The sequence below is a fragment of the Fusarium keratoplasticum genome, chromosome 7 (genome assembly GCF_025433545.1).
Source record: "Fusarium keratoplasticum isolate Fu6.1 chromosome 7, whole genome shotgun sequence".
Classification (NCBI taxonomy): domain Eukaryota; kingdom Fungi; phylum Ascomycota; class Sordariomycetes; order Hypocreales; family Nectriaceae; genus Fusarium; species Fusarium keratoplasticum.
In genome coordinates this window covers 471,922-494,836 of record NC_070535.1, presented here as the reverse complement: position 1 = coordinate 494,836, position 22,915 = coordinate 471,922, and the positions used below count along the sequence as shown (strand labels likewise).

At 51.7% G+C, this 22,915-nt stretch overlaps 8 protein-coding genes across 8 annotated transcripts; 3 read left to right on the top strand and 5 right to left on the bottom strand.

Moving 5' to 3' along the window:
- Positions 1-240: 240 nt before the first annotated feature.
- NCS57_00929300 (putative beta-glucosidase) lies at positions 241-1,928 on the top strand (the record flags this gene model as incomplete). The annotated part of the gene is made up of 4 exons (XM_053059071.1): positions 241-789; positions 873-1,159; positions 1,253-1,746; positions 1,804-1,928. The coding sequence occupies 4 exons, from the start codon at positions 241-243 to the stop codon at positions 1,926-1,928; spliced, it is 1,455 nt and encodes a 484-aa protein (XP_052911142.1).
- An 888-nt stretch (positions 1,929-2,816) lies between these two features.
- On the bottom strand, positions 2,817-3,833 carry NCS57_00929200 (Beta-xylanase; the record flags this gene model as incomplete). Its single annotated transcript, XM_053059070.1, has 1 exon — positions 2,817-3,833. One exon carries the CDS (start codon positions 3,831-3,833, stop codon positions 2,817-2,819), a length of 1,017 nt encoding a protein of 338 aa, XP_052911141.1.
- A 1,057-nt stretch (positions 3,834-4,890) lies between these two features.
- On the top strand, positions 4,891-7,657 carry NCS57_00929100 (Beta-glucosidase; the record flags this gene model as incomplete). Its single annotated transcript, XM_053059069.1, has 5 exons — positions 4,891-5,019; positions 5,074-5,121; positions 5,176-6,154; positions 6,216-6,889; positions 6,950-7,657. The coding sequence occupies 5 exons, from the start codon at positions 4,891-4,893 to the stop codon at positions 7,655-7,657; spliced, it is 2,538 nt and encodes an 845-aa protein (XP_052911140.1).
- Positions 7,658-8,332: 675 nt separating this feature from the next.
- Positions 8,333-10,048, bottom strand: NCS57_00929000 (MFS domain-containing protein; the record flags this gene model as incomplete). Its single annotated transcript, XM_053059068.1, has 4 exons — positions 8,333-9,051; positions 9,110-9,428; positions 9,479-9,795; positions 9,862-10,048. 4 exons carry the CDS (start codon positions 10,046-10,048, stop codon positions 8,333-8,335), a joined length of 1,542 nt encoding a protein of 513 aa, XP_052911139.1.
- A 732-nt stretch (positions 10,049-10,780) lies between these two features.
- NCS57_00928900 (uncharacterized protein) lies at positions 10,781-11,656 on the bottom strand (the record flags this gene model as incomplete). The annotated part of the gene is made up of 3 exons (XM_053059067.1): positions 10,781-10,985; positions 11,039-11,570; positions 11,620-11,656. The coding sequence occupies 3 exons, from the start codon at positions 11,654-11,656 to the stop codon at positions 10,781-10,783; spliced, it is 774 nt and encodes a 257-aa protein (XP_052911138.1).
- A 912-nt stretch (positions 11,657-12,568) lies between these two features.
- On the top strand, positions 12,569-14,377 carry NCS57_00928800 (FAD-binding-2 domain-containing protein; the record flags this gene model as incomplete). Its single annotated transcript, XM_053059066.1, has 1 exon — positions 12,569-14,377. The coding sequence occupies one exon, from the start codon at positions 12,569-12,571 to the stop codon at positions 14,375-14,377; it is 1,809 nt and encodes a 602-aa protein (XP_052911137.1).
- A 56-nt stretch (positions 14,378-14,433) lies between these two features.
- On the bottom strand, positions 14,434-17,457 carry NCS57_00928700 (Glycoside hydrolase family 31; the record flags this gene model as incomplete). The annotated part of the gene is made up of 4 exons (XM_053059065.1): positions 14,434-15,089; positions 15,139-15,272; positions 15,325-15,460; positions 15,516-17,457. 4 exons carry the CDS (start codon positions 17,455-17,457, stop codon positions 14,434-14,436), a joined length of 2,868 nt encoding a protein of 955 aa, XP_052911136.1.
- Positions 17,458-19,022: 1,565 nt separating this feature from the next.
- NCS57_00928600 (Zn(2)-C6 fungal-type domain-containing protein) lies at positions 19,023-22,382 on the bottom strand (the record flags this gene model as incomplete). The annotated part of the gene is made up of 5 exons (XM_053059064.1): positions 19,023-19,881; positions 19,934-20,198; positions 20,253-20,375; positions 20,427-20,897; positions 21,350-22,382. 5 exons carry the CDS (start codon positions 22,380-22,382, stop codon positions 19,023-19,025), a joined length of 2,751 nt encoding a protein of 916 aa, XP_052911135.1.
- Between the last annotated feature and the right edge of the window lie 533 nt (positions 22,383-22,915).

Below are 22,915 nucleotides of genomic sequence, written 5' to 3'. Positions count from 1 at the left end.
TTGGACGTCGGCTAATTGTGGCGGACCCAGAAGCCGTGGGATCTCTGAAGTGCATCATGACGCATCCCGAGTCGAAAGAGCAGACCTCAGGGTTTGATAAGAAGAGTTGCCTGTGGAGGACATTGTCATTATATAGAGGGACCAAGTTCTCTTTTCAAACGCATCGAAAACTTCGGCTCATTTCAACTTGAAGCATTCGAGCACAACTCCAAAATACAACTGCAAGCACACAAACTCGTCATGGCGTCCTCTAGAGCTGCACCGCCCAAGGGCCTTCCCTCGGACTTTGAGTGGGGGTTTGCCACGGCCGCCTATCAGATTGAAGGCGGTGCCAACGAAGGCGGCAAGGGCCCTTCCATCTGGGACGTCTTCACCCACCTGGAACCATCCCGTACTCATGGGGCCACCGGCGATGTTGCCTGTGACCATTACCACCGATACGAGGAGGATTTCGACCTTCTCGTCAAGTACGGCGCCAAGGCATACCGCTTCTCCTTGGCATGGTCGCGCATCATTCCGTTCGGCGGACGAAATGACCCAGTCAACGAGGACGGTGTTGCCTTTTACAACAAACTCATCGACGCCCTGCTTGCTAGGGGTATCACGCCTTGGGTTACTCTCTACCACTGGGACCTGCCGCAGGGACTCCAAGACCGATATGGCGGTTGGCTGAATATCGAGGAGTCTCAAAAGGACTTTGAGCGGTACGCGGGCGTGTGCTACGAGCGCTTTGGCGATCGTGTGAAGAACTGGATCACGGTGAACGAGCCGTGGGTCGTTTCCATTCATGTAAGCATAGAGGACTCCTATCAGCCGTTTCTTCACTCGAGGGCGGCCTGACATGCAGAATCAAGGGGCTTACACAGTTGTAGGGATTCTCGCATGGCAACGACGCTCCTGGACGAAGCACCACTAACAAAGCCTGTACCGAGGGCGACTCGACAACCGAGCCTTGGATCGTTGGGCACTCCCTCATCCTAGCGCACGCCGCAGCGGCGAGACTGTACAACAAAGAATTCAAGCCGAAGCAAGGAGGCCAAATCGGTATATCTATCAGTGGCGACTATTTTGAGCCTTGGGATCCCGAGGATCCTAAAGACCATGAAGCGGCTGAGAGGAGGATGCAGTTTTGGCACGGCTGGTTTGCCAGCCCCATGTTGTGAGCGGCCCTCGGAGGACGGCTAGGGGCAGAACCCCAGGACCGGTTCCCTCAGTGCAGCACAAGTCTGCTAACATGCCGCCCGAATTCAAGGCTTGCACAGGATTATCCAAACGTCATGCGAGAGCAGCTCGGAACCCGCCTACCCGCCTTCACTGAGGCCGATTTCGACCTGTTGCGCGAGGCTGAGCTCGACTTCTACGCCATGAACTACTATACTTCCCAATTCGCGCGACACCGTACTACTCCGCCGCCTGCTGAGGACTACAAAGGGAACGTGGACGACTGCCCAGAGAACAAGGCCGGTGTCCCCATCGGCGACCTGAGCGGCATATTCTGGCTGCGCTCTGCGCCCCAACGGTTCCGAAAACACCTCAGCAGGACATACAACATGTATGGGAAGCCTATTTACGTCACCGAAAACGGCTGCCCCTGTCCTGGCGAGGATAAGATGACCAAGGCAGAGTCTGTGAAGGACGAGTTTCGTCAGCGATACTTTGCTGACCACTTTGATGCCATTGTGGGGGCGATAGAGGATGGCGTAGAGGTGAAGGGCTATTTTGCCTGGTCGTTGATGGACAACTTGGGTAAGTTATCCCACCCGATACTCTCGACCTTATTTTTGAAGCTGACTGCGATCCTAGAATGGTCCGAGGGGTACGGTCCCAGATTCGGCGTGACATATACGGACTATGATACACTTGAGAGGACACCCAAGGAGTCAGCCTTGATGCTTCGAGGAATGATCGAGGAGAGGACGAAGGCCTAGATTACTTATGAACAAGCGTGATGGAGTCTAGAGAACCTCTATGTAGAAATAAAAACTTTTACACTCCGTCTTTAGTAACACTAGAGGGGGCCTTCTCTAGGTTACGGTGCTTTGAACCATTGGGCTTTAATGCTATCGTGTGTGGCTAATTGCCTCTTTCAAAGGTGTCACAAAGTTCACAAAAAGAGGAAATCTCTCAACGGAGCTCCCTATATACGGGAATCTGTGAAATTGAATTTATTGGAGGACCTGAGTCCGAGAGGTAGTACTATATCTCATGTTTTGACGCATCTTGTAAAAATTGGAATTGGACTTTCCATAATCTCCATGAATACAATGTTTATTAAAAAAAAAAAGTTCACGTGTCTCATGTCACTTAGACTGCTTAAATATCCTGTAGCGGTAATGATCTTTATATTTGGAACTTGGGTTCGCTTGATGTTTGACCTTGCACGCTGCTGAGCCCGAGAGGTAGCGTCAGAGGGATGACCACCAAGTAGGTATGAATTCGTTTCCAACATTGAGCCACTTACGAAAAGACGGCTTGGTATAAGAATTACTAAAGTACACAATTCTATCACGCTGCAGCCTACATGGAGTTACATAGTTGACAAATGGCACGAGGGTTAAGGAAGCAACAGGATGAATAAGGCAAAAAAGAGGTATATCTACAATAATAGTCTATGTACTTTCGGTAAGTTAGACACAGAAGAAGTAGAATTCATGTTTCAGCTGCGGGATTCATGGCTTGGTATACGATATGCGATCCAAGTCCTGCCAGACGTAACAGCTTTACAAATTGAATTCCGTGGTTGATTGCCTTTACGCCAACATGCCTGAAACCTCGGGAGGCGACTGCAAAAACCTGAAACCGAAGCCTCGTAGTGCCTAAGGTTTGCTGACAAAGTTCTTCAGGGCGGCATGGGTAGCGAAGAATGCGCCCTTGGGCTTGTAGTCCTCGTTAAACATGAGAGGCTTCGCGCCTGGCAGCCAGGTGTAAGCATGATTATCCGTGAAGCCCCAGAAGCTGATGTCAGTGATGCCTGCGTCCAGAGCCTCGGTAATGACGGCGCCGTAGATTTCGATCTGGAGGGTAGTGTTGAGGGTGTGGACATCCATCTCAGCAATCGTCACCTCCAATCCGAGCGCCTTGTAGGAGTTGACCATTTCCGTCAGTACGCCCGGTTCTGGGGCAACTTCGGTGATGTGCATCTGGAGGGCTACTCCGTCGATCGGGACGCCCTCCGATACGAGGCGAGTGACTATTTCGAGGAGTGCCTGTCGCTTGGCCGGGAGCACCTCGACAAGATTCTCGTTGAAGAACAATTTGGCATCTGGATCTGCTGCTCGGGCAATGCGGAAGGCCTCGTCGATGTAGCTGGGGCCGAGAAGCCTGTAGAAGGTGCTGTTGGTTTCCAGAACGGTGCCCTGCGTTTCTAGGGCTTCAGTGACGACGTCCCAACGATCCACCTTGCCGTCGTAGCGATGCATGACTGCCTCGAAGTGAGCCGTCATGGCAGCACGAAGCTCTGCGGGCATGGTTATGGCGTCGACATAGCTAGGGTTGCAGCAGCCCGAGATGAGGCCATGTCCTTTGACGACCATGTTGTTGTCCTCGGCGAAGGCGACGAGGCGGTCGATCTTTGTCCAGTCGTAATGTCCTTTGGTCGGGTTGAGGAACGCCCACTTTCCCTCATTTTCGGGAGACAGGCTGTTGAACTGCTCGGCAAGGACGGCGGAGAACCTAGGATCATCCAAATAGGCTGGGTTGATGGCACCAGACCCGATGAGAATATCTTTCTTGGCAGCCTCCTCCCTCAGGGAGGTGGTTCTGTTGCATAGGGGGGCCGCATAGGCTGCTCGGACGGCGGCGAGAAGACCCAGGGTGAGAGTGGTGGTTTTCATTGTGTCTGGTTGTTGAACAGTTGATTGCCTTGTTGGTAAGTCATTGTAGGTTGCGAATGACCGTCTTTTGAAGTATTCTTAAGTGCCAGGATAGAATCGACAACGAGGCTGCGTCATGGCCTAACGTCGTCCAAGTTCCGGCACTAACGCCAAGTACCGAGCGAGCAAGAACGAGAAACGAGAACGAGAGTGGTCAATGGGAGCGCTAAACGAGAGCCATAAACGAGAACGAAGGTAAAATTGCAGAGCGCTACTACGTAATAAAACTTAATAGATGGACCTGGGTCTCATGGGACCGCGAGACAGAGAGTACATGGGTAGTAACTAGTCAACAAGATGAGTTCATCTGTGCTTTGCAAAAACCTGGGGTAGATATGTTTGAGCGGTAGTTGTGACCCGAGCCGTCGGATTAGGTACATGAGGCTAAGCACTCCGTTTGGCTGAACGCTGATCCCGTTTGTCTTGGAATCACTTGCTTGCCGGATCAATCTCGGTATTGCAGGTTTTGTCACCTTGTCATGCAGGTAGACCATGCCCGGGGTCATGTTGTTTGTTTGAATTTTGCCGGTGCGGTCAAGACCCCCCCAGTGCCCCTGCTCGGACTCGTTTGTTTGACCGAACAAATCGGAGGCTCCAGAACCTCGGGCAAACTACCCTCCACTACGGCCCCGGCTTGGAGCCTACACGCTGTACTGGAGCATCCTCCAAGCATCAGCTCAGGTAGTCGTATGGATGATGAAGTGGCACTCTTCTTCGGTAGCGGTGGAATTGAGGGGCCTTTTTGAGACCACTGGGCTCAGCCTCGGCGATGCGCAGTGACAGTGACGTCCCGAACAGGCGACCAGAAGCAGCTCTGCGGGTTAGGCCGAGTTTTTGGTTGGATTGGGACACGACAATGAATACGGGCATTGTTGTCCCGTAGCAGTGAACTAGTATTTTGAGGTTCCGATGCTATTTCTCAACTAGAGACTCTGTGTCTAATAGTTATCCTGTCCAGCAAACTCAACGACCCGAACAGTACAGACCTCTCACGACCCTTTCTCTATTGAGTCTCACCATGTCTCCGTCTCTTAACGTAGACCAACTTCTGAGCGAACTTACGCTTGAGGAGAAGGTCGAGCTCCTCTCGGGCCGAGACACCTGGTCGACCCATCCTGTGGAACGTCTCAATATCCCATCCATCACGGTCCGTTGCTTCCAAGATTCATGTGCAGATGTTTTGCTGACCATCGCCCTAAAGACAACAGATGGACCACATGGAGCTCGAGGCACCTCCTTTTTCAACGGCGTAAGTTGGCTCCTTATCCATAACCTTGGAATACCCTTTGCTGACCTTGGCTAGCATCGAGGTGTCCTGCTTCCCTCGGCAACGGCCATGGGGGCAACCTTTGACACAAAGTTGATGCGACACGTCGGCAACATGCTGGCTGCCGAGACGAAGGAGAAAGGCTGTCAGGTTCTGCTCGCGCCGACAGTCTGTCTTCAGCGATCGCCACTTATCGGTCGTGGGTTTGAAGCCTTTGGCGAAGATCCGATCCTTAGCGGCCTCATGGCTTCGGAGTACATCAATGGTGTCCAGGAGGACGGGGTTGCTGTCTCCCTCAAGCACTATGCGGCGCACGACCAGTCTTCTGAATCCTTGGAAGATGGAATTCGTGCTTCTTCAAGGACTCTACGCGAGACCCATCTTCTACCCTTCCAGCTAGCTGTCAAGCACGCCAATCCATGGTCAATCATGAGTTCATATCACAGGATCAATGGTACCCTCACTTCGGAAGATCCATGGCTAAACACACAGCTTCTGCGCCAGGAATGGGGGTGGAATGGCCTCCTTATGAGCGACTGGTTTGGTACTTATAGTACTGCGGAAGCGATCAACGCTGGCCTGGACCTGGAGATGCCAGGCCCTACAAGGTGGAGAGGAGAGCTTCTGCATTGGTCTATCAGGTGCCGCAAGGTGAAGAAATCTACACTGGATGAGCGAGTTCGAAATCTGCTGCACCTGGTGAACAAGGTGCGGCCAGCCCTTGATTACCAGAAGCAGGGTGACAAGACGCAGTTCGGGGATACCCCTAAGAAGCGGGAGCTCTGTCGAGAAGTGGCCCGCAGCTCTGTAGTTCTCCTCAAGAACGATTACAACACACTGCCCCTCGACCCATCCGCGCAGCAAACGTACGGCCTGATCGGTCCTGGCTTCGCGAACCCTGCCATCAGTGGCGGCGGTTCGGCTGACCTTATTCCGTACTACGTCTGCAAGCCGCTGGAAGCTATTCAACAAATCGTCGGCAAAGAACGCATCAGGACGGCAGTTGGTTGTCATTGTGAGCTTGATCCAAGCCCTCTCTCCTTGAAGCCATTCCGCTAACCTTTGAATCCACACAGCTCACCTCTTTACACCCCTCCTGTCCGAGAACATCACCATCCCAGAAACACAACAGGCAGGATATGAACTGCATTGGTATGGAGAAGACCCGGAAGCCAATCCTGAAGTGAAACCGCTTCACTCTACGACCACGACCCAAGCCCAGATGTACTTTGCAGACAATCTTCCCTCTAACGTCCCTGGAGCATACTGGCTTCGTGTCAACACAACATGGAAGGCACCAAAGACTTCAACTATGAAGTTTGGCCTCTGTGTGCTAGGCAAGGGCCGCCTCTATATCGATGGCAGACAGGTCATCGATCTTTGGACCAGCCACCCAGGGAAGACGCTCCAGACACCCATGTTTAATAGTGCAAGCATGGAGGTCACAGCTGAGCTGGAGGCAGAGGCGGGAAACACATACCAGATTTCTGTTCTCCTAAAGAATGAAGGTATCACAGCTGGCTGCGGGGCTCTAAATGCTGGTGGCCTCCGGATCGGCTTCTGCGAGAAGATTGACCCAGCCGCGGCGCTTGCCGAGGCAGTCGAACTAGCAAGACAGGTTGATGTTCCAATTGTCATAGCCGGTCTAAACGCCGATTACGAGAGTGAGGCGGTGGACAGAAAGGACCTCAGGCTACCCCCTGGTGTTGACGAGTTAATCGAGAGGGTTGCGAAAGCGAACCCTAGAACTGTGAGTTGACCGAGTCACCCTGGCTTGACAAATGTCTCTTGCTTACCTACGCCCCAACAGATTATAGTCAACCAATCCGGCTGTCCGGTAACGATGCCTTGGTTGAAGTGTGTGCCGACCCTAATCCATGCCTGGTTTGGGGGTCAGGAAACAGGAAACGGTATCGCCGATGTGCTCTTTGGTCGCTACAACCCCAGTGGTCGCCTATCAGTCACGTTCCCCCGTCGTTTAGAAGACACGCCGGCCTTTCTCAGTTACGGCAAGGGGCTTCGGGAGATGTACTACGGCGAGGGCGTATTCATTGGCTATAGGTACTGCGAGAAGCTCCAGAACGATCCGCTTTTCTCCTTTGGCTACGGGCTATCCTACACGACCTTTGAGTACTCCAACCTGAAGGTGCCGGCCAGAGTTGAGCTGGGAGATCAAGGGCACGGAACCTTCATGGTGTCGGTCGACGTCACCAACACAGGTGACAAAGACGGCCATGAGATCGTCCAGCTGTACATCTCTAATGTGGAGTGTGCCGCCCTGCGGCCACGTAAGGAACTCAAGGGGTTCGCAAAGATTTGGATGGCAAAAGGCGACACGGCCACGGCGGAGATTCATCTGGATAAGTATGCTTTGTCACACTGGGATGAGGAGGAGGAGAAGTGGCATGCCGAGAGGGGGGTTTTCAAGGTCATCATCTCGCGAAGCGCGGATCCTAGAGACGAAGTTTTGGACAGGGACTTTGAACTAGAGAGAAGCTTGTACTGGACAGGAGTGTAGGTGTCTGACATCAGGCTGTATGGTGTTAGCTGAAGGGTTTCATCAATACACACAGTGTATCGAGATATAACCACGTCCAGGCCTATAAATTAGACTATTCTAGTACTACTACTAGTATTAGAATCTAGTACTAGTATTAGTATAAGCTTATACTAATACTAGTACTAATTTTTAATACTAATACTAATACTAGTTTTTAAAAGTTAATACTAATACTAGACTAATACTAGATATAGCTAATACTAGTACTAATATTTTACTAGTAGTAATTAGTAGTAATAAAACTAGTAGTAATTTTTATAGGCCTGACCATGTCTTACTCTAACTGTGTCTTAGAACCCTAAAATTTATGTAACTAGATTACGAAGGAGATACATCTTGATTGATTCGATAAGAAGGTTTTTAAGTAATAAGAGACTTGAAAACTTTGAATTCATAGGATACTGTACATGGTGGCTGTAAACATAATCCCCGCTCACATTGACACCCTCTATCTCAGCTGGATGTCATTGCCAAAATGAATCATGCGGGAAAAGGAGGCTATCAACCACAATGGCAAAGGACAAAGATATCAACAATTGGCGGCGTCAAGATTCAATACCCTATAGCTGGGCGTCTAAATATGGATGAATCCGTATATAGACAAGGCTAAAGGACTATCTCGAGACAACAACATTACTCCTTGCCATTCGTCGTGGTCTTCTCCACAATCTCAGTAAGCCCCTCACTCTTCAGCTCATATGCCCTGTCAAGTGCCTGTTTACCATCAAAAACCTGGCTGACCTCTTCAAGCGATAACCCTCGCGTCTCGGGATAGGTGAAGTAGATGATGGCCAGCCACAACACCAAGGCGCAAACAAAGACAATGTAATACTTCCAACGAAGGGCTTTCAGTGCTACTGGATTAGCAAAGCCATTGAAAATCCCGCTGCAAAACTGCGCCAGGTTAAAGATGGTGAGGCCTTTGGCACGGAGTGTATATGGCAGCACCTCGAGTAAATAGGCGATAGGCAAAGGGTTCATGGCGAAGTTGTAAAAGGCGTAGAAGACGAATACCATGACCACTACTCCGATACCAAGGCCTTTATTGCCTCCCTCTGTCTGTTGATTGCGCGCTGCAAGGATAGTCCAAATAATGAAGGCGAATAGCATGCCGATGGTGGACGTAAGCAGCAAGAACCGCCTGCCCAGACGCTCGACGAGAAGGGCTGAGCCGCAAGCAACGGCCCAGTTGAAAAGCTGTAGACCGCCATTGATTAGATTCTGAGTTTCGGGGTCGGTGGTGCCGATGTCGGTGAGAACGAGAACAATATAAGACGAGATGAGCTGGTTACCGCACCACTGGATGATGAAGCCGAAGCTGGCAACGACGAACAGCCGATGACGGTTCCCCCCTGCCAGTGGTCAGCATAATCTCCCAGACTTGAATAGGCATGATTGCATGGGGCCTACTAGTTCGGAAGAATTGGAGGTAAGATACCGACTCGCTTGAGCGCTCAAACTCGATGGCACCAGCGATCTGGGCGACCTGGAGCAGTACGAGCTCAGTCGGCTCCTCGGTCCCGCTGTGGTATTTGCAAAGAATCTTGGTGGCTTCAGGCGTCCGGTCGTTCGCAATGAGCCACCTAGGACTCTCGGGCACAAGATAGATCAACAGCAGCTGGATGATGGAGACGGCAGCTTGCAGAAGCGAGGGGATCCTCCAGCTCCAGTCACTCGATAACTTGAAGGTGCCATACGTGGACCAGGCGGCAACGATGGCCCCCACATACTGCATAATGGTTAAAATATGGAGCTTTGAATGCGTGACGGCTTGCTCACCCAAGTAGTATTATAGAGGGATGTCATGATGGATCGATGCGAGGGATACGCCAGCTCTCCGAGGAGCGGAGGGGCAGCGGTTGAAACGAAACCCGAGCCGAGGCCGATACAGAAACGACCGCCGATGAACATTCCGAGTTTAGAAGCACACCCCTGAAGCACTGCGCCGACGATGATGATGATGGACCCGAGAAAAATGGGGTGTCTTCGTCCGTACTTGTCGGCCATCCAGGGAGCAACAGGCAAAGAGAACACGCCCCCGATAACCTGCATGTTGACCATGAGGCCGAGCATGGAACCTCGAGGGTGGTTGAAGTCTGTAAATCCAACCGCGGTTAGCCTTCAATGACTCGGAGTACAACACAGGCGGGCTGAAAACTGACATTCTTGCCAATGTTCGAGGGTTTGAAGGCCATTGAGATTGCTGCCGTCAAATCCTCCAACATAACTCGTGAGGAACGGAATCATGAGGAGCAAGTTGAGTTTGATCAAGTGTGGCACATGCCACCATGATTTTTTGGTGCAGAGAGCGTACAGCCGCAGCTCGTCGTGTTCGATGGCGGGAGCCATTTTGCAACTGCTTCACGAGTTGAAAGGTTAAAGAGAAGAAGATGTGCGTGATGAAATGCAGTGTGAGTCGACAGATTGGTGAATTGCAGATGGGTTGTTCAAGGTCGGAGAAGGAGATGAATATTTATAAGTCCCCGCCTTGACTCGCGGCTATGAACCCTGGCAGGATGGTAGTCAACAGCCAAGAGCTAACCAATCCAACACGGCCAAAGGCAAAGAGAACGAACGGCCCTGGGCCCCCTGTCCCCGACAATAACCTCATGACCACGGAACTGTCCACCATTCGATTTTCTGCACTCCGGATTTACCCCATGGGGCACTCACACTGCCGGGACGAGACCGGTTCAACTGCTAGCATTATTCAGGCAAAGTCCATGGGCTGATCATCCGTGCAAGTGGATCGACCTCGTACCGGCTGTACGGGATGGGCCCCACATGAATTTGGCCGAGCGGTTCGGTGGATTAGGTACGCTGAGCGACTCGGAGTAATTGGGAATACCAGCAATGCATTTGACCGAGACCTCTTGTGAAGGCGGGGAACTTGAACGACTATAGAAGAAGAAGAAGAAGAAGAAGAAGAGGTTAACAATGTGGAGGAGCAAGAAGGCGAGCTTTGCCTTTGCCTAGGGAGGAGAACAAGTCGTCAACATCATGGTCTTGTATACCTATGTAGCACCATCTACCACACATGTCCAGCTCTACTAAACACACTAATTACAAAAGCCATCATTCTTAGCAAATCAAACCTCCATCAATCGGGATCACCGTGCCAGTAATATACGAGGCGTCATCACCAAGCAGGAAAACAACCAATTTTGCAACCTCCTCGGGCTGGCCTGGTCGACCCAAGGCGCTGGCCTTGACAGGACCCATATCGTCGGGACCAAGGCCCATGGACTTGGAGGCCTTGTTAGACATTGGCGTAATAATGTAGCCCCTACCACACGGTCAACTCAACAGTCAATTTAGGATAGCGAGGGTTTCACTCACGGTGCAACAGCGTTGACTCTGATATTCACGGAACCAAACTCTTTGCAAGCGCTCCTTGTGAGCCCGGCCACGCCGTGCTTGCTGGCCGTGTAAGCAGCGCCGCCTGCAAAGCCAATGAGTCCGGCCGCGCTGGAGGCGTTTACAATTGAAGCCCCAGACTTCATGTTGCTCAGCTCGGCTCGCATGCAGTTCCAAACCCCCAAAAGGTTGACGTTCATAACAAAGTTATAGTCATCGTCGTCTTGCTGAGATATGTTTCGGGCGCCCATCTGGTCATCCACAACACCAGCAAAGTTGACGGCACAGTGCAGGTCGGCAAACTCAGCAACTGTCCGCTGAATCCAGGAATCAACCTCGGATCTCTTTGTGACGTCGACGCGTTGGGCGAGCACCTTGGCGTCTGGTCCTCCCAGTTCCTTGAGTTGCGAAGCCGCAGACTGTAGAGCAGCGTCTTGAATGTCGGAGATGGACAGCGTGGCACCCTTAGTGATGAGAATCTTGGCGATCTCAAGCCCTATTCCGGATGCGGCTCCTGTGGTCTCGTTAGTCTTAGGCTGCATGTTCGCGTCGGTGGCGCGTACCGGTGATAGCAACAATTTTGTTAGAGAATGAGGCCATGTTGGTCGTGACTGCGAGAAAGTCGGGAGTAGAGATTCTAATGAGTTTATGCGCCGTAATGATGGTTTAAAGATGCTGGTCCTTCTTCTCTTGGGTTATCAGGGGAAGCTTGACTATGGATCGTAAGCATTTAAATAGCTTGTAACAACCGGGCACTGGGCTTCGAGGCTGGGCTAAGGCGTGGACAACTATGGGATGGGACGCAAGGCAGCTTATGTCCGAGTTTTGACGGACTTAGGGAAACAGTTGAGGCACGAGATTTCGGAACGGGTTGAAGCCTTTGCCCGAGCGCAATACACATGAACGAACCAAGTTGGCAGACGTCCCAATTATCATGATGTGGTAAGAACTTAATCTTGCCAAGACTACTAAAGTTGAGGCATCCCTGCTTCATTCTGGGCCCGTTCGGAAAACGTCATTCACTCCTTACGACATGAGTACCTAGGGGGTAGTAGAAGCAGGCATGTAGATGGAGTTCGCCGCGAGCTGAGTTCAACTGCAGTTCTGATGATTGATCGGCACAGAAACCACCCAGCTCTACCGAATTTTAATACTTCAGCTACTCAATGACATATACCATCGCTATGGTTGTCACATGGAGGGTGAGCATGCCGAGGTCTTGGGACACCACGCCGGTGCGATGCGACGCCCCGAGACTATTGCTAAGCCTAAACTCGTTAGACATTTGAGTAAAATTCAGTCTTGGGTTTTCTATTCTATCAAATACCATCGTTTTATGCGGATTTAGGGAAGTCGGGAGCCCGAGATCCTTAACTCCGGAAACTATGCGTTTGGGGCGTTTAGTAAACGAAGAACGAGATGTCCATGGAGGGCCTCGTTCTTGATGTGGGGTAGTTACTTATAACTCGACTGTTCAAGTCGTATTCCATGAAATAACCAGTAATCGACAACATGACTGCTCTTTCTTCCTCCACTCATGCTTTGCGGTCAGTGACTTTGCTAGTCACGAGCGTATCGAGACATACAACTCAGACCCTCAGGCCATTGAAAAGCCAGTACCTACGCCAACATCGGTACACCTCTGTCATTACCGATGCGAAGGCGAGCTCCTTTGACCGTGTCACGGATGTTTTAGTCGTGGGATCCGGGGCCGCGGCTCTGACGGCTGCCGCCAGGAGCCGCTCTCTTCAGATGGACACACTTGTTGCAGAGAAGACGGACAAGATTGGAGGAACGACGGCCTACTCTGGCGGTGGTGTATGGGTTCCTTGCAATCATCTCCAAGCTCAAAATGGAATTTCCGATTCGCCTCGAGATGCAGCGACCTATATCAACTCAATCGTCAGAGAAGGAGCGCCAGCCAGCACACCAGCACGAAGAGCCGCGTACCTCGAGTTCAGCCCCGAGATGGCCAAGTTCCTCGACGATCAAGGTTTCAAATGGAATCTAGACCTGCCATACCCCGACTACCATGCCCTAGAGCCTGGGGCAAGCGTTACAAGCAGAAGCATATCACCAGCTCCATTCGACCTAAGAACTCTGAGTAATAAATGGCAGAGCCACTTGCGCACACCCACCGACTGGCAGCCCGTCATGACCTCGGTGGAGGCGCGATCTCTGTTTCGGTTTGGAGCCTCTATTGGAGACTTCCTCAAGGCTGTTCAGTTGGTGGCTCTAAGGCCACTATGGGCAATAATGCGCGGCAAGAAACTCGTCGCCGCCGGAGTTGGGTTGATTGCTCAACTCTTGCACATCAATCTGTGCCTCGGCACGCAGTTTTGGACCGATGCTGGATTGGATCGGCTCCTCACGACTCCTGCTGGCGATGTGGTAGGTGCCCTCATCGAACGTGATGGGAAACTTCTCAGGGTCCAGGCCAAGAGGGGAGTGATCCTTGCTGCTGGTGGATTCTCTAGAAACCCAGAGATGCGAGAGCGATTCCTGCAGCAGCCCACACAGGCTGAATGGAGTCTGACAGCGCCAGAAGACAAAGGAGACGCCATCAGGGCTGCAATGGATGTTGGGGCAGACATGGCCCTCATGAAGCACGCTTGGTGGATGCCATGCCTCATGGATAACGGCAAGCCCATGTTGGACGTCTATGCCCGCTCATTTCCTCACTCCATCATTGTCGACCAGTCCGGGCGGCGTTATTTTAATGAGTCTGAGTGTTATTGCGACGCTGGCAACAACATGCTTGCAAGAAATGGGGAAACGCCGTCCATTCATTCCTGGGAAATTCTTGACTCCCGTCACAGAAGAAGGTATATGCTGGGCCGTCTGCTTCCAGGTTTCACGCCCAGGAAATGCATCACGTCGGGATTCTTATACAAGGATTCAAGTCTCAGTGGTCTAGCCAAACAGATCGGCGTCGACGAGCACCAGCTGCAGGAAACAGTCGAGCGGTTTAACAAGTTTGCTCTAGATGGCGTCGACCAAGATTTCCAGCGCGGCCTTAACCCCTACAACAAAATGTTTAGTGACCCAAGCCATGGACCAAATCCCAACTTGGGTACCATGGAGAAGGGGCCCTTCTATGCAGTCAAGATATACCCCGGCGACATTGGCACCAAAGGCGGCCTGGTAACTGATGAGCGCGCCAGGGTTCTGAACAAGCAAGGCCAGCTTATCAAGGGCCTGTACGCGACGGGTAATACCACGGCAAGTGTGTTTGGGTCTAGATATCCTGGATCTGGAGGTACCCTTGGGCCTGGAATGACCTTTGGGTATGTTGCTGCTACAGATATGGCTGGTCAATGAGTAGAATATAGTATAAATATATGCTTATTTGCTAAAAGATGCAAGTTTTGCTTTATTTACAAAATCTTCTTCTCATACTTGCCTGTCAGAGGCACGTCCACGTGCAAGACCAGCTTCTTATTCTTGCCGTCATATTCTGCATCGCCTCCATAGGGCTTGCGGTCCACTCCAAGAATAGTGATGGTCTCGATATTCACGCCGACATCGTAGCCAAACGAACCCGTCATGCTAAACTTGCCCTTGGCATACTTGAAGTCAATCTCGGAAACGGCGTCCTGGATGAGTGACTCGCCGTCGTCGAGGTACAGTGATCCCTTGGCAGAGCCATCAAGGCCGGGAGCAATCACGATGTTGAAACCTTTCTTGCGGAGGGCGGTGGTGGTGTTGGCGCTCTCCACTCGCTGGGGGTAGATGATGCCGCCCTTGTAGTGAATCGTGATGTCAGTGACATCAACCTCGGCATCGACATATTCACCACGTCCACGGACAGGCTTTCCGGTACCCCATTCGTAAAAGATGTCATTGGGGAGGTAAAAGTTGACGTTAGTGCTGTTCTCTTCGGTGACGGGGCTGACGAGGATGCCATCGCCGTAGAAGAACTGCAGATCGATGGGATACGTGTTGGGGTCGTTAGGGTAGTTGAAGAACAGAGGGTTCAAGGTTGGAGTGCCAGTCTGGTTCTGTTTGTAGATGGCGGTGTAGATATAGTCGACTTGACTATTGTCAGCTATGTTCCGTGGGATACAGTGTTTACAACTTACGAAGCTGATATCGGATGGCGATTCCTTTGCGGGCAGCTTCTGCCACCTTGGGCCAACGGTAGAACTCTTGCGAGTTGGCCGAAATCTCATTGTGGTTGCGGAAGAAGGTGTAAAAGGAACCAAGGGCGGCCCATCTGTTGAGCAGATGTTAGAGACTGCTTGTAGCGCAAGTAGTAATTGCCTTACCGAGCACAGAGAGTTTCAGTAACGTTGCCTCCAAAGCCGCAGACATCTGGTCCAACGACGGGGACCTGATAGAGAGAGGCAAACTGGAGGATCTGGCTGATGGAGTGACGGTACCAAAGCCAGCCCGAAATGTTGTCTACAGACCAGTCGCGTTAGCATGCTTTCTTGTATTCTATAAAGAACTGTCTCACCTCCAAGCCAATGCGACACGTCCTTGCCGGACCCGGCAAAAGTGCTTCGCGTAATGACAAGAGCGCGCTTATCAGGGCGTCTAGCCCGCATGGCATTGTGGGAATGCGTTGACATCATAGCTCCATAGAGGTTGTGAGTATCGTACTGAACATAGCCACCGCTCTGGACAAGGTCCGTATCAGTCGTACTGTCAGCAAGAGTAGGTCCAGCACCATTCTGGATCATGTATGGTGGCCTGATGAGCTCGCGGTTGGGAAGACCCTTGCACTCGTCGGGTCCGCAGCCTGAACCTGTCCGCTTGCCGTGCTGCCACTTGGAACCTGGACGGCCGAGTCGGTTCTGGCCCCATTGGCGACTGGAAGAACGCCAGTTGCCGGCACCGTGGTTACGGTTGGAGCGAGGGCGGAGACTGGTGTGCTTGACAGAGGCAACTTGCCTCTTGTTGCCGCCAGAGGCAAAGTTGGGCTGGAGACTATCGGGGAATCCAGGGATAGGCGCGTCGGGGCCATCTCGAACTGGAGGGGGCTTGGGAGGATCACCATCAACCTCGGCAAACTTCTCAGGTGTCGTGTTGTTGCCAGGGTAGGGTCTGTTGTAAAAGTTTGCGGGCTCGTTCATATCGATCCACAGAGCATCAATATCCGGACCGTTGGTTCCGTCAAAGAACTCGGCAAACTGTTCAGTCCAGTACTTCTGAGAGTCAGGGTGGAACCAGTCGGGGAAATAACTTGGACCAGCCCAGACAACGCCCTTATAGTCTGAGCCGTTCGGCTCCTTGATAAAGGTATCATACTCAAGACCTGCATCAAGCGCCGGGTTGGACTCCTTGTAGTAGACGGCAGGGTCAACCATGACGATGTAGTGCTGGTCTCTTGCGTGGATTGTGTCGACAAGATCCTTGTACAGATGGGCCGGGAATCTCTCAGGGTCAATGGTGAAGATGCGTCGACGGTCCATATAGTCGATATCAGTCCACATTGTTTCGAGGGGAATATTTTGTGAGGAATAGTTGGCAACAACGGCAGCAACTTCGTAGACATCTCTATAGCCGTATCGGCATTGGTGGAATCCAAGTCCCCAGTAAGGTGTCATGAGCGGAAGCTGAGTGATCTCGGCGTACTGTCTTGCGACGTCACGAGGAGAAGGACCAGCAATGAAGTAAAAGTCGAGAACACCGCCGATGATGTTGTACTCAAGGTACTGCTTGCCAGCTTTCTTGTCGATATAGATATCCATGCCGTTGGAGTTGAGCAAAAAGACGCCATGAGTTCCCTTGTCTCTGTGATCAAAGTAGATCGGGTGAGCACCGTATAGATTCTCGCCTTGAGGGACTCCATAAGAATCTCGGGTGTAGATGGTCCTGGTATAGTTGGTCGTGTTCAGCATGAACGGATCGCTATGCTCACCCAAGCCGTACAGGTGAGGGCTCGGGGGAAGATGCGTCTTGAGGTAGACGTATTGGTTCTCAAAGACCAATTTGTTGCCGCTGGTGTCAAAGAGCACTTCACCAGTGTCGGACCGGGATACCGTGAAAGAAAAGGGATCGGCTTTGAAGGCGAACTTGAGCTTGGAGTTCTTGGGAGAACACCACTGCCCATAGCCTGGACGCGGGAACACGCTGTCTGGAACTTGGTACACAGTGTTGTTTGTGTCCAAGATCTTGACATGTAGTCTCTCGCTGGTCTGGTACTCGACCTCAAGCTTCAACTTGGGGAGGTCAGTCCCGAAAACATTGCAAGCCGGCCCAGCGAGAGCAAGGTCGGCATAGAAGCCATCCTTTGTCTGCCAATGCTTGACGGCCTTGTATCCGGGGCACTTGGAGAGGTCCTTTTCAAAAAGATCGTTGCCAGCCTTGTCGAGGTCTTCGACACCTGCCTTGCTCTGAGCAAGACAGGAGCCGGCAAAGGCCGTTGCTGAGACGATGAGGTTCTTCAGATGCATCCTCAGGGCTTTGAGAAGTGGTGAGGATGTGCTGACAAGCAAGACAACTCCGAATAACCTCTTCTATCCTTATATACTTCCCTGTCCGCCCATGTGAAGCCGAATAGTGGTATCATGGTCATTGACGACATCACGATATTAGACCCTCAAGTGCGGAGTCTCCGCTGTCGACCTACGGACGGTCTTACCCCGGACCGATAAGTAATGAGCTCACATGGATACTTTGCTCAAGGCCCACCCACAGAATCTTTTGACCAACGGTTTTGACGTGACACTGCTTCCGCCGTTGAACAATCGTGAGCTTAGTGGCCTTGTTCCCCGCGATCGTCGGAAGGGACCAGCCACCCCCAGGAAATCTTATGACCGAGAAAAGACCCGAAGCTGGGGTTTTGTTCGCGGAGCGAATTATTTACCCTTTAGCAATGCTGTGTTTGTCCATGATCGTCGCCATGGCAGGGATATATGCGGGGTCTCCGCTTTGCTTCGCCGGTCCGACGACTCTGTGCAAGAATTGGCTGGTCACGATCCAAGCAGCTATTGGTTCAATGAGGTATGGCTCCACGAGAGCTGGAGAACCGAGCAGATGCACGAGAATGCTTTCCTTGAAGAAACAGCAGCACAGCATGGACGAGGGCCACACGACCACGCCATGTTCTCGGCGATACAACCCTGACCCGCCGAACAACCTTGAGAACCCTTGCAAAATCGTGGAAACTGCCGTAGTTCATATTGGTTCTGTCGAGGGGTTGTAATGCGCGCTGCCAATCTGGTTTTTAGTGAGCGGCTCCGCCGGGGTTGTGACGTCGTGTTTTGATGAATCACCACTTTCCTCACTTTTCAACTCATGACCACCAGGCCCATTGAGGAGAATCGTGTGTGCTAAACCTAGTCTGGAGAGAGTTAGTTTGTAAGGGCTCTCTCAAAGGCATGATTTTGGATAGCTTGTAACACCACCGCCCTCTGTCTTCCATGCCTCATGTGAGAAGTGCGTTGAAGCCTCTGTGTAGTTGGTAACCCTGGGTATGCCTTTGAAATAAATGAATTGAGCTACAATTTCCCTCGCTGCCTGTAGTACAAGAATTATTTGCTCTGGAATGCAAAAAGATAAAAGAGCAAAAAGAACTGTCGGTGGAGAGGCTCGAACTCTCGACCTTTGGATGTCCCTGACCTTGGGCCAAGTCATGCTATGAGACCAACGCTCTAACCAACTGAGCCACACCGACTGATCCTGTTTGTTGACCGTCAGAGCAACTTGGTCAGGTTCAAGTCGTCACTGGTGACTTCGAAACCAGGGTGTGAGAGGACTGGGGCACTGAGTCTCGTCTGTTTGAGGCCTTGTAGGGATATTAACACGAGGAATATGAGAGAAGGCGTGAATAAACAAGAGCAATTTCCCTCGTTGACGAATTCCATCACTAATCACTACTTGTACTCACTACTTGTACTCCGGGGTAGCCTCTTGATACTGGCGAATAACCCTGGTAAATAAAGTACAATCCATCCTTGTGCAAGATCACATTGCTACTTTTTATCGAGCAATGTTATGGAGCAAAACGCAGCTTTGCTTATATCTCGTAATCCTGAGGGCCGTCCGAGTCCCTCGTCAGCTCGACATCAAAACCCTTGCACTTGATACTCGTCGCAGTCTCGCCATCCTCTCCAAACTGGAACTCGAAATGATCCATCGAAAGGCCATTGTAGATCAATCGATCCACCATACGCCAGGTGACGCACGAAGCATCCCGAATAGATGTGCTCCCATCAATCACCTTGGCTTCTTCGTCTGTGAAGGCGGGGAATGTAGCCCTCCATGCTGACCGACGGGCGTTTTCAATACCCGTCGGGAACATTCTCACACTCGTCAAGTTTGACCCGGTGGTAGCGTTCATGGTTGCAGGATTGTAACGACCGAGGTTTGGCAACACCTCAAAGTCTCGGATGACCCAGTCGCTCAGCACCAGACCTGGACCGTCATCCAAAAATAACGTGAGATGTGAGCCGCTCCCCTTGTCTGTATGTGTCCCCGCGAACCTCTTCTTAGCTTCATCCTTGGCTGCAAAATCCATGGCAGGGATCAAGGCCTCCATTGCCTGGAGACTTGCCAATGATGGCCAAAGGCCAATGACTTCAGGTCCAGCAGCGAGAACCGAAACGACAAAGCCCAAATCCGGCACAAGTGCCAGTGCAGAATAATAGCTGGTAAGAGATCCGCCTTTGGTGTATAGATCAATGATTCGGCCGTCGCTGGTCAGGTTGTCGACGCGGTAGATCTCCCAAGGGGCACCAACAGCACTGTTCCAGGCTGAGAGAAAAGAAGCTGGCTTGAGCCAGCGGCGTGTTGATGATGGAGAAAGAGCCGAGTTTTTCAAGATGCCAGTCATGAAAGACAGCAAATCTTTGGTGTTAGAGTTCATTCCACCGGCACTAGCACTGTGTTAAAGGCCACGGTTAAGATATGCAAAGGACGAAGACTTACGGTGCAAAGATTCCCAGGTCCATATCCCAATCAGTGCTTCCGGCAGGTATGAACATTTGATCAGATTTTTCGGGCACGGTCCCAACACTTGTATCCCGCAGAGCCAAAGGTTCCAGGACCAAATCGCGGAGAGATGTCTCGAACGTCTTGTTTGCGGCCGCTTCCACAACAAGGCCAACGATTCCCGTACCGGCATTGGAATACACAGGTATGTGACCTGGCGGGTACACCGGTGGACGTCTATGCTGAAATGCCTCCAGAAGGTCTTTAGCTGTTAGTCAGGGTTTTGAATAGGGTATTGAGTGAATAGCAGCTGTACCTTCGCGGGTGCAAGGACGAAGCCCTCCATTTCCTGAGCATGCCTGGGTCTTTGTCTCTGGAGAAGCTTTTGGAAGACCAAGAGCCTCCCAGCCGGCATCAAAGCTGGCAAGATCACCACTCACTGTTTCCCCTTAGCCGATTCAAAGACGGTGATGATCGAAAGGTAACCTACTGTCTCCACCAATCCCCGAGAGATGTGCTGCAACAGCTTCCACAGTCACATCCTGCCACTCGATCCGATCAAGCTCATCTTCAGACTCAGGATCGCTGTCACGTCCTGAAAGCTCTGGGATCCACCGTCCAACAGGGTCGTTCATACTTAGCACGCCATCTTCAGCCAGTTTCAGTGCCGCCAGCATTGCAAACAGCTTTGAAACACTTCCAAGGCGATACACCGTGTTGGTATCAACCTCTTTGGCACCACGCTTCGAGGCTGGGCTAGGCGGAGTATGGTGGAAGTCCAGGAAAGGCGTGTCCTCGTGAATAGACCGAACTCCAACAGAGACGGCAGAGTAGTTGAAGCCTGCTGTTTGTGCTTCGAGAGACGCGATAATGCCCTCGATGGCAGCTTTCACAGCAGGGTGTTGGCTGGGCCGCTTTGGGGGTGGTAAGACGGGACCAAGAGGTGGGCATTGACGAGCGTCTGCTGTTAGGCACAAGCCAGCCAAGACAGTGAGAAGAGATGGAAGAAAACGTGTTGAAAGCATAGTTGGCGTGCTCTCAAACCATGAAGTGTGGATGTTGCGATGGTTTCCACTTATTGTCTTGTGAAGGAAGGTCGCCTTTAAGAGTACTTGGCCGAGTCCGTGTCCCTCTCTTTTCCCCATCTCATTCTCCAAGGTTGCAGGGATTATTTAGCTGCCCCTGAGAAGACCGAGATGGCCCACATCAGCTATGGCTCCCTGCAGGGATTGGACGATAAGCGAAGTGTGGGACACTGTTTGCGAAGACAGCGTCAGGTCAGCTTACTGAGCCTAGACGTCTCTAATCAAAATATCGCCTGTATCCAAGCAGCTCAAGACATCATCTATTCAAACAGCTGAACTGTCTCTAGCCAGGTATACCAATTTGCCTGGTCCTGACAAAACTCTATACAAGGCCCTCTGTTTTCGTCATCTAGAATGCCGTCCAGATTGAGACGCTTGCACAATTGGACCTTCGCAAACTTGGCCTGAGTTCCTGGGCCTACGCCCATGCCGATCCTGTTATCCTCTTTTCGAGCCACATATCCAACTATCCAACAAAGATGGACCCTCTGGATTTCAGGAATGCTGCTCGGACGATGGACGACAGCTTTCTCTGGTTTATCCGTAGACTGTAGGTCGCTCGGTATTGCTTCTTCGGCCGCTATGGCGACCTTGATCACCGCAGCCTCGATTACACCACACCATGGACCTTCCCTTCCGCTTTTCTGGAGCAGGTTCAGAGCTTTGCGGCGCCAGAAAGGATGCCTATACTTCAGGGCAGCCAGAAATAGCGGCTGAATGATGCCCATTTCTGGAGCGAAATGAGGCAGGTCACCAGAATATTCTGGGGATTTTATGACCTCGGATTGTATCTCGAAAAGTGCCTCTGCCAGCGTGATAATCTCCTTGAACTCGCGTTCATATTTGTCATAGGCTGTTTCATATGGTTGAAGAACGTTGGCAGACGATATTAGCCCAGCAAGACACTGAGCGCGAAGGATGATTAGCTGCTCGCTCTGTGGATCAGCGGCTGGGCGCGAAGGGCCGAGCTGGTGACACGACAGCCACTGTTTCAAGTTCCCGAGATGCCTTCCCTGCTCAATGAGTATGTTGGAGGGGATTAGTGACGAGTTGGTATATTTGTACTGCTGCGCTGTCGAGATAAAGTGATAACAAGCATGCAGTATTCTGTATAGCGTCCGATCGGGCGATACTGGCATCGAATGTGGCGTCGCCGGGTGCAATGATGGTAGGCCTGGGGAGCGAGTGAGGACGTATGTTGCGGTATGAAGGTCGAGCTTCTCAAACAAGGTTGACATTCCCTCATCTTGAGTAACGGCAGCTGAGCTTCCATTCCCTTGACCAACCATCAACGCAGCAGCCCCTCGGAGGTGCAAGTAGGCTTTGTCACTACGCTGTTGTAAAACCTCGGTGAAAGCCATGAGGAGACAGGCAACGGTAGAGGGTAGAGACCCATACCGAAGGTTGGAAACTTCAACCTGTATTAGTCGCAAGGCTTGGCAGTACAGCTGAACAGATTCCAGCCCTGAGTTTGTGCGACTAGGCCTAAGTGTATGCTGCTCGTACGAGGCACCAAATGAGGCAGCGGCAGCTCGCACGAATGGAATCGAATGGATCAGCTGAGGTATGGTGCGGCTGCATAATTCTGCTTCAAGCTCACTCTTGGCTCGACGAGGCCCTTGGCGAAATACGGTGCAGGCAAGATGAGAGTATCGATTCCAGGGATGGTTCGGATGATGAGTAAAGCGGTTCTGAGAACGGATGACGGCGGAAGAAGATGTGTCGAGCCAGGGTCCAGGGGGGGCCCCACGCGGATATCCAAGGCAGGAGAGGTTATATGACAAGCAGCGTAGACAAGACGGCTTTGACTCATCACACTTGATGCGCCGTTTCCTACATCCATTGTTAGCCTGCTCCTGGTCTCAGTCACTGGTCCGTCCTGTGCTTACTTGCA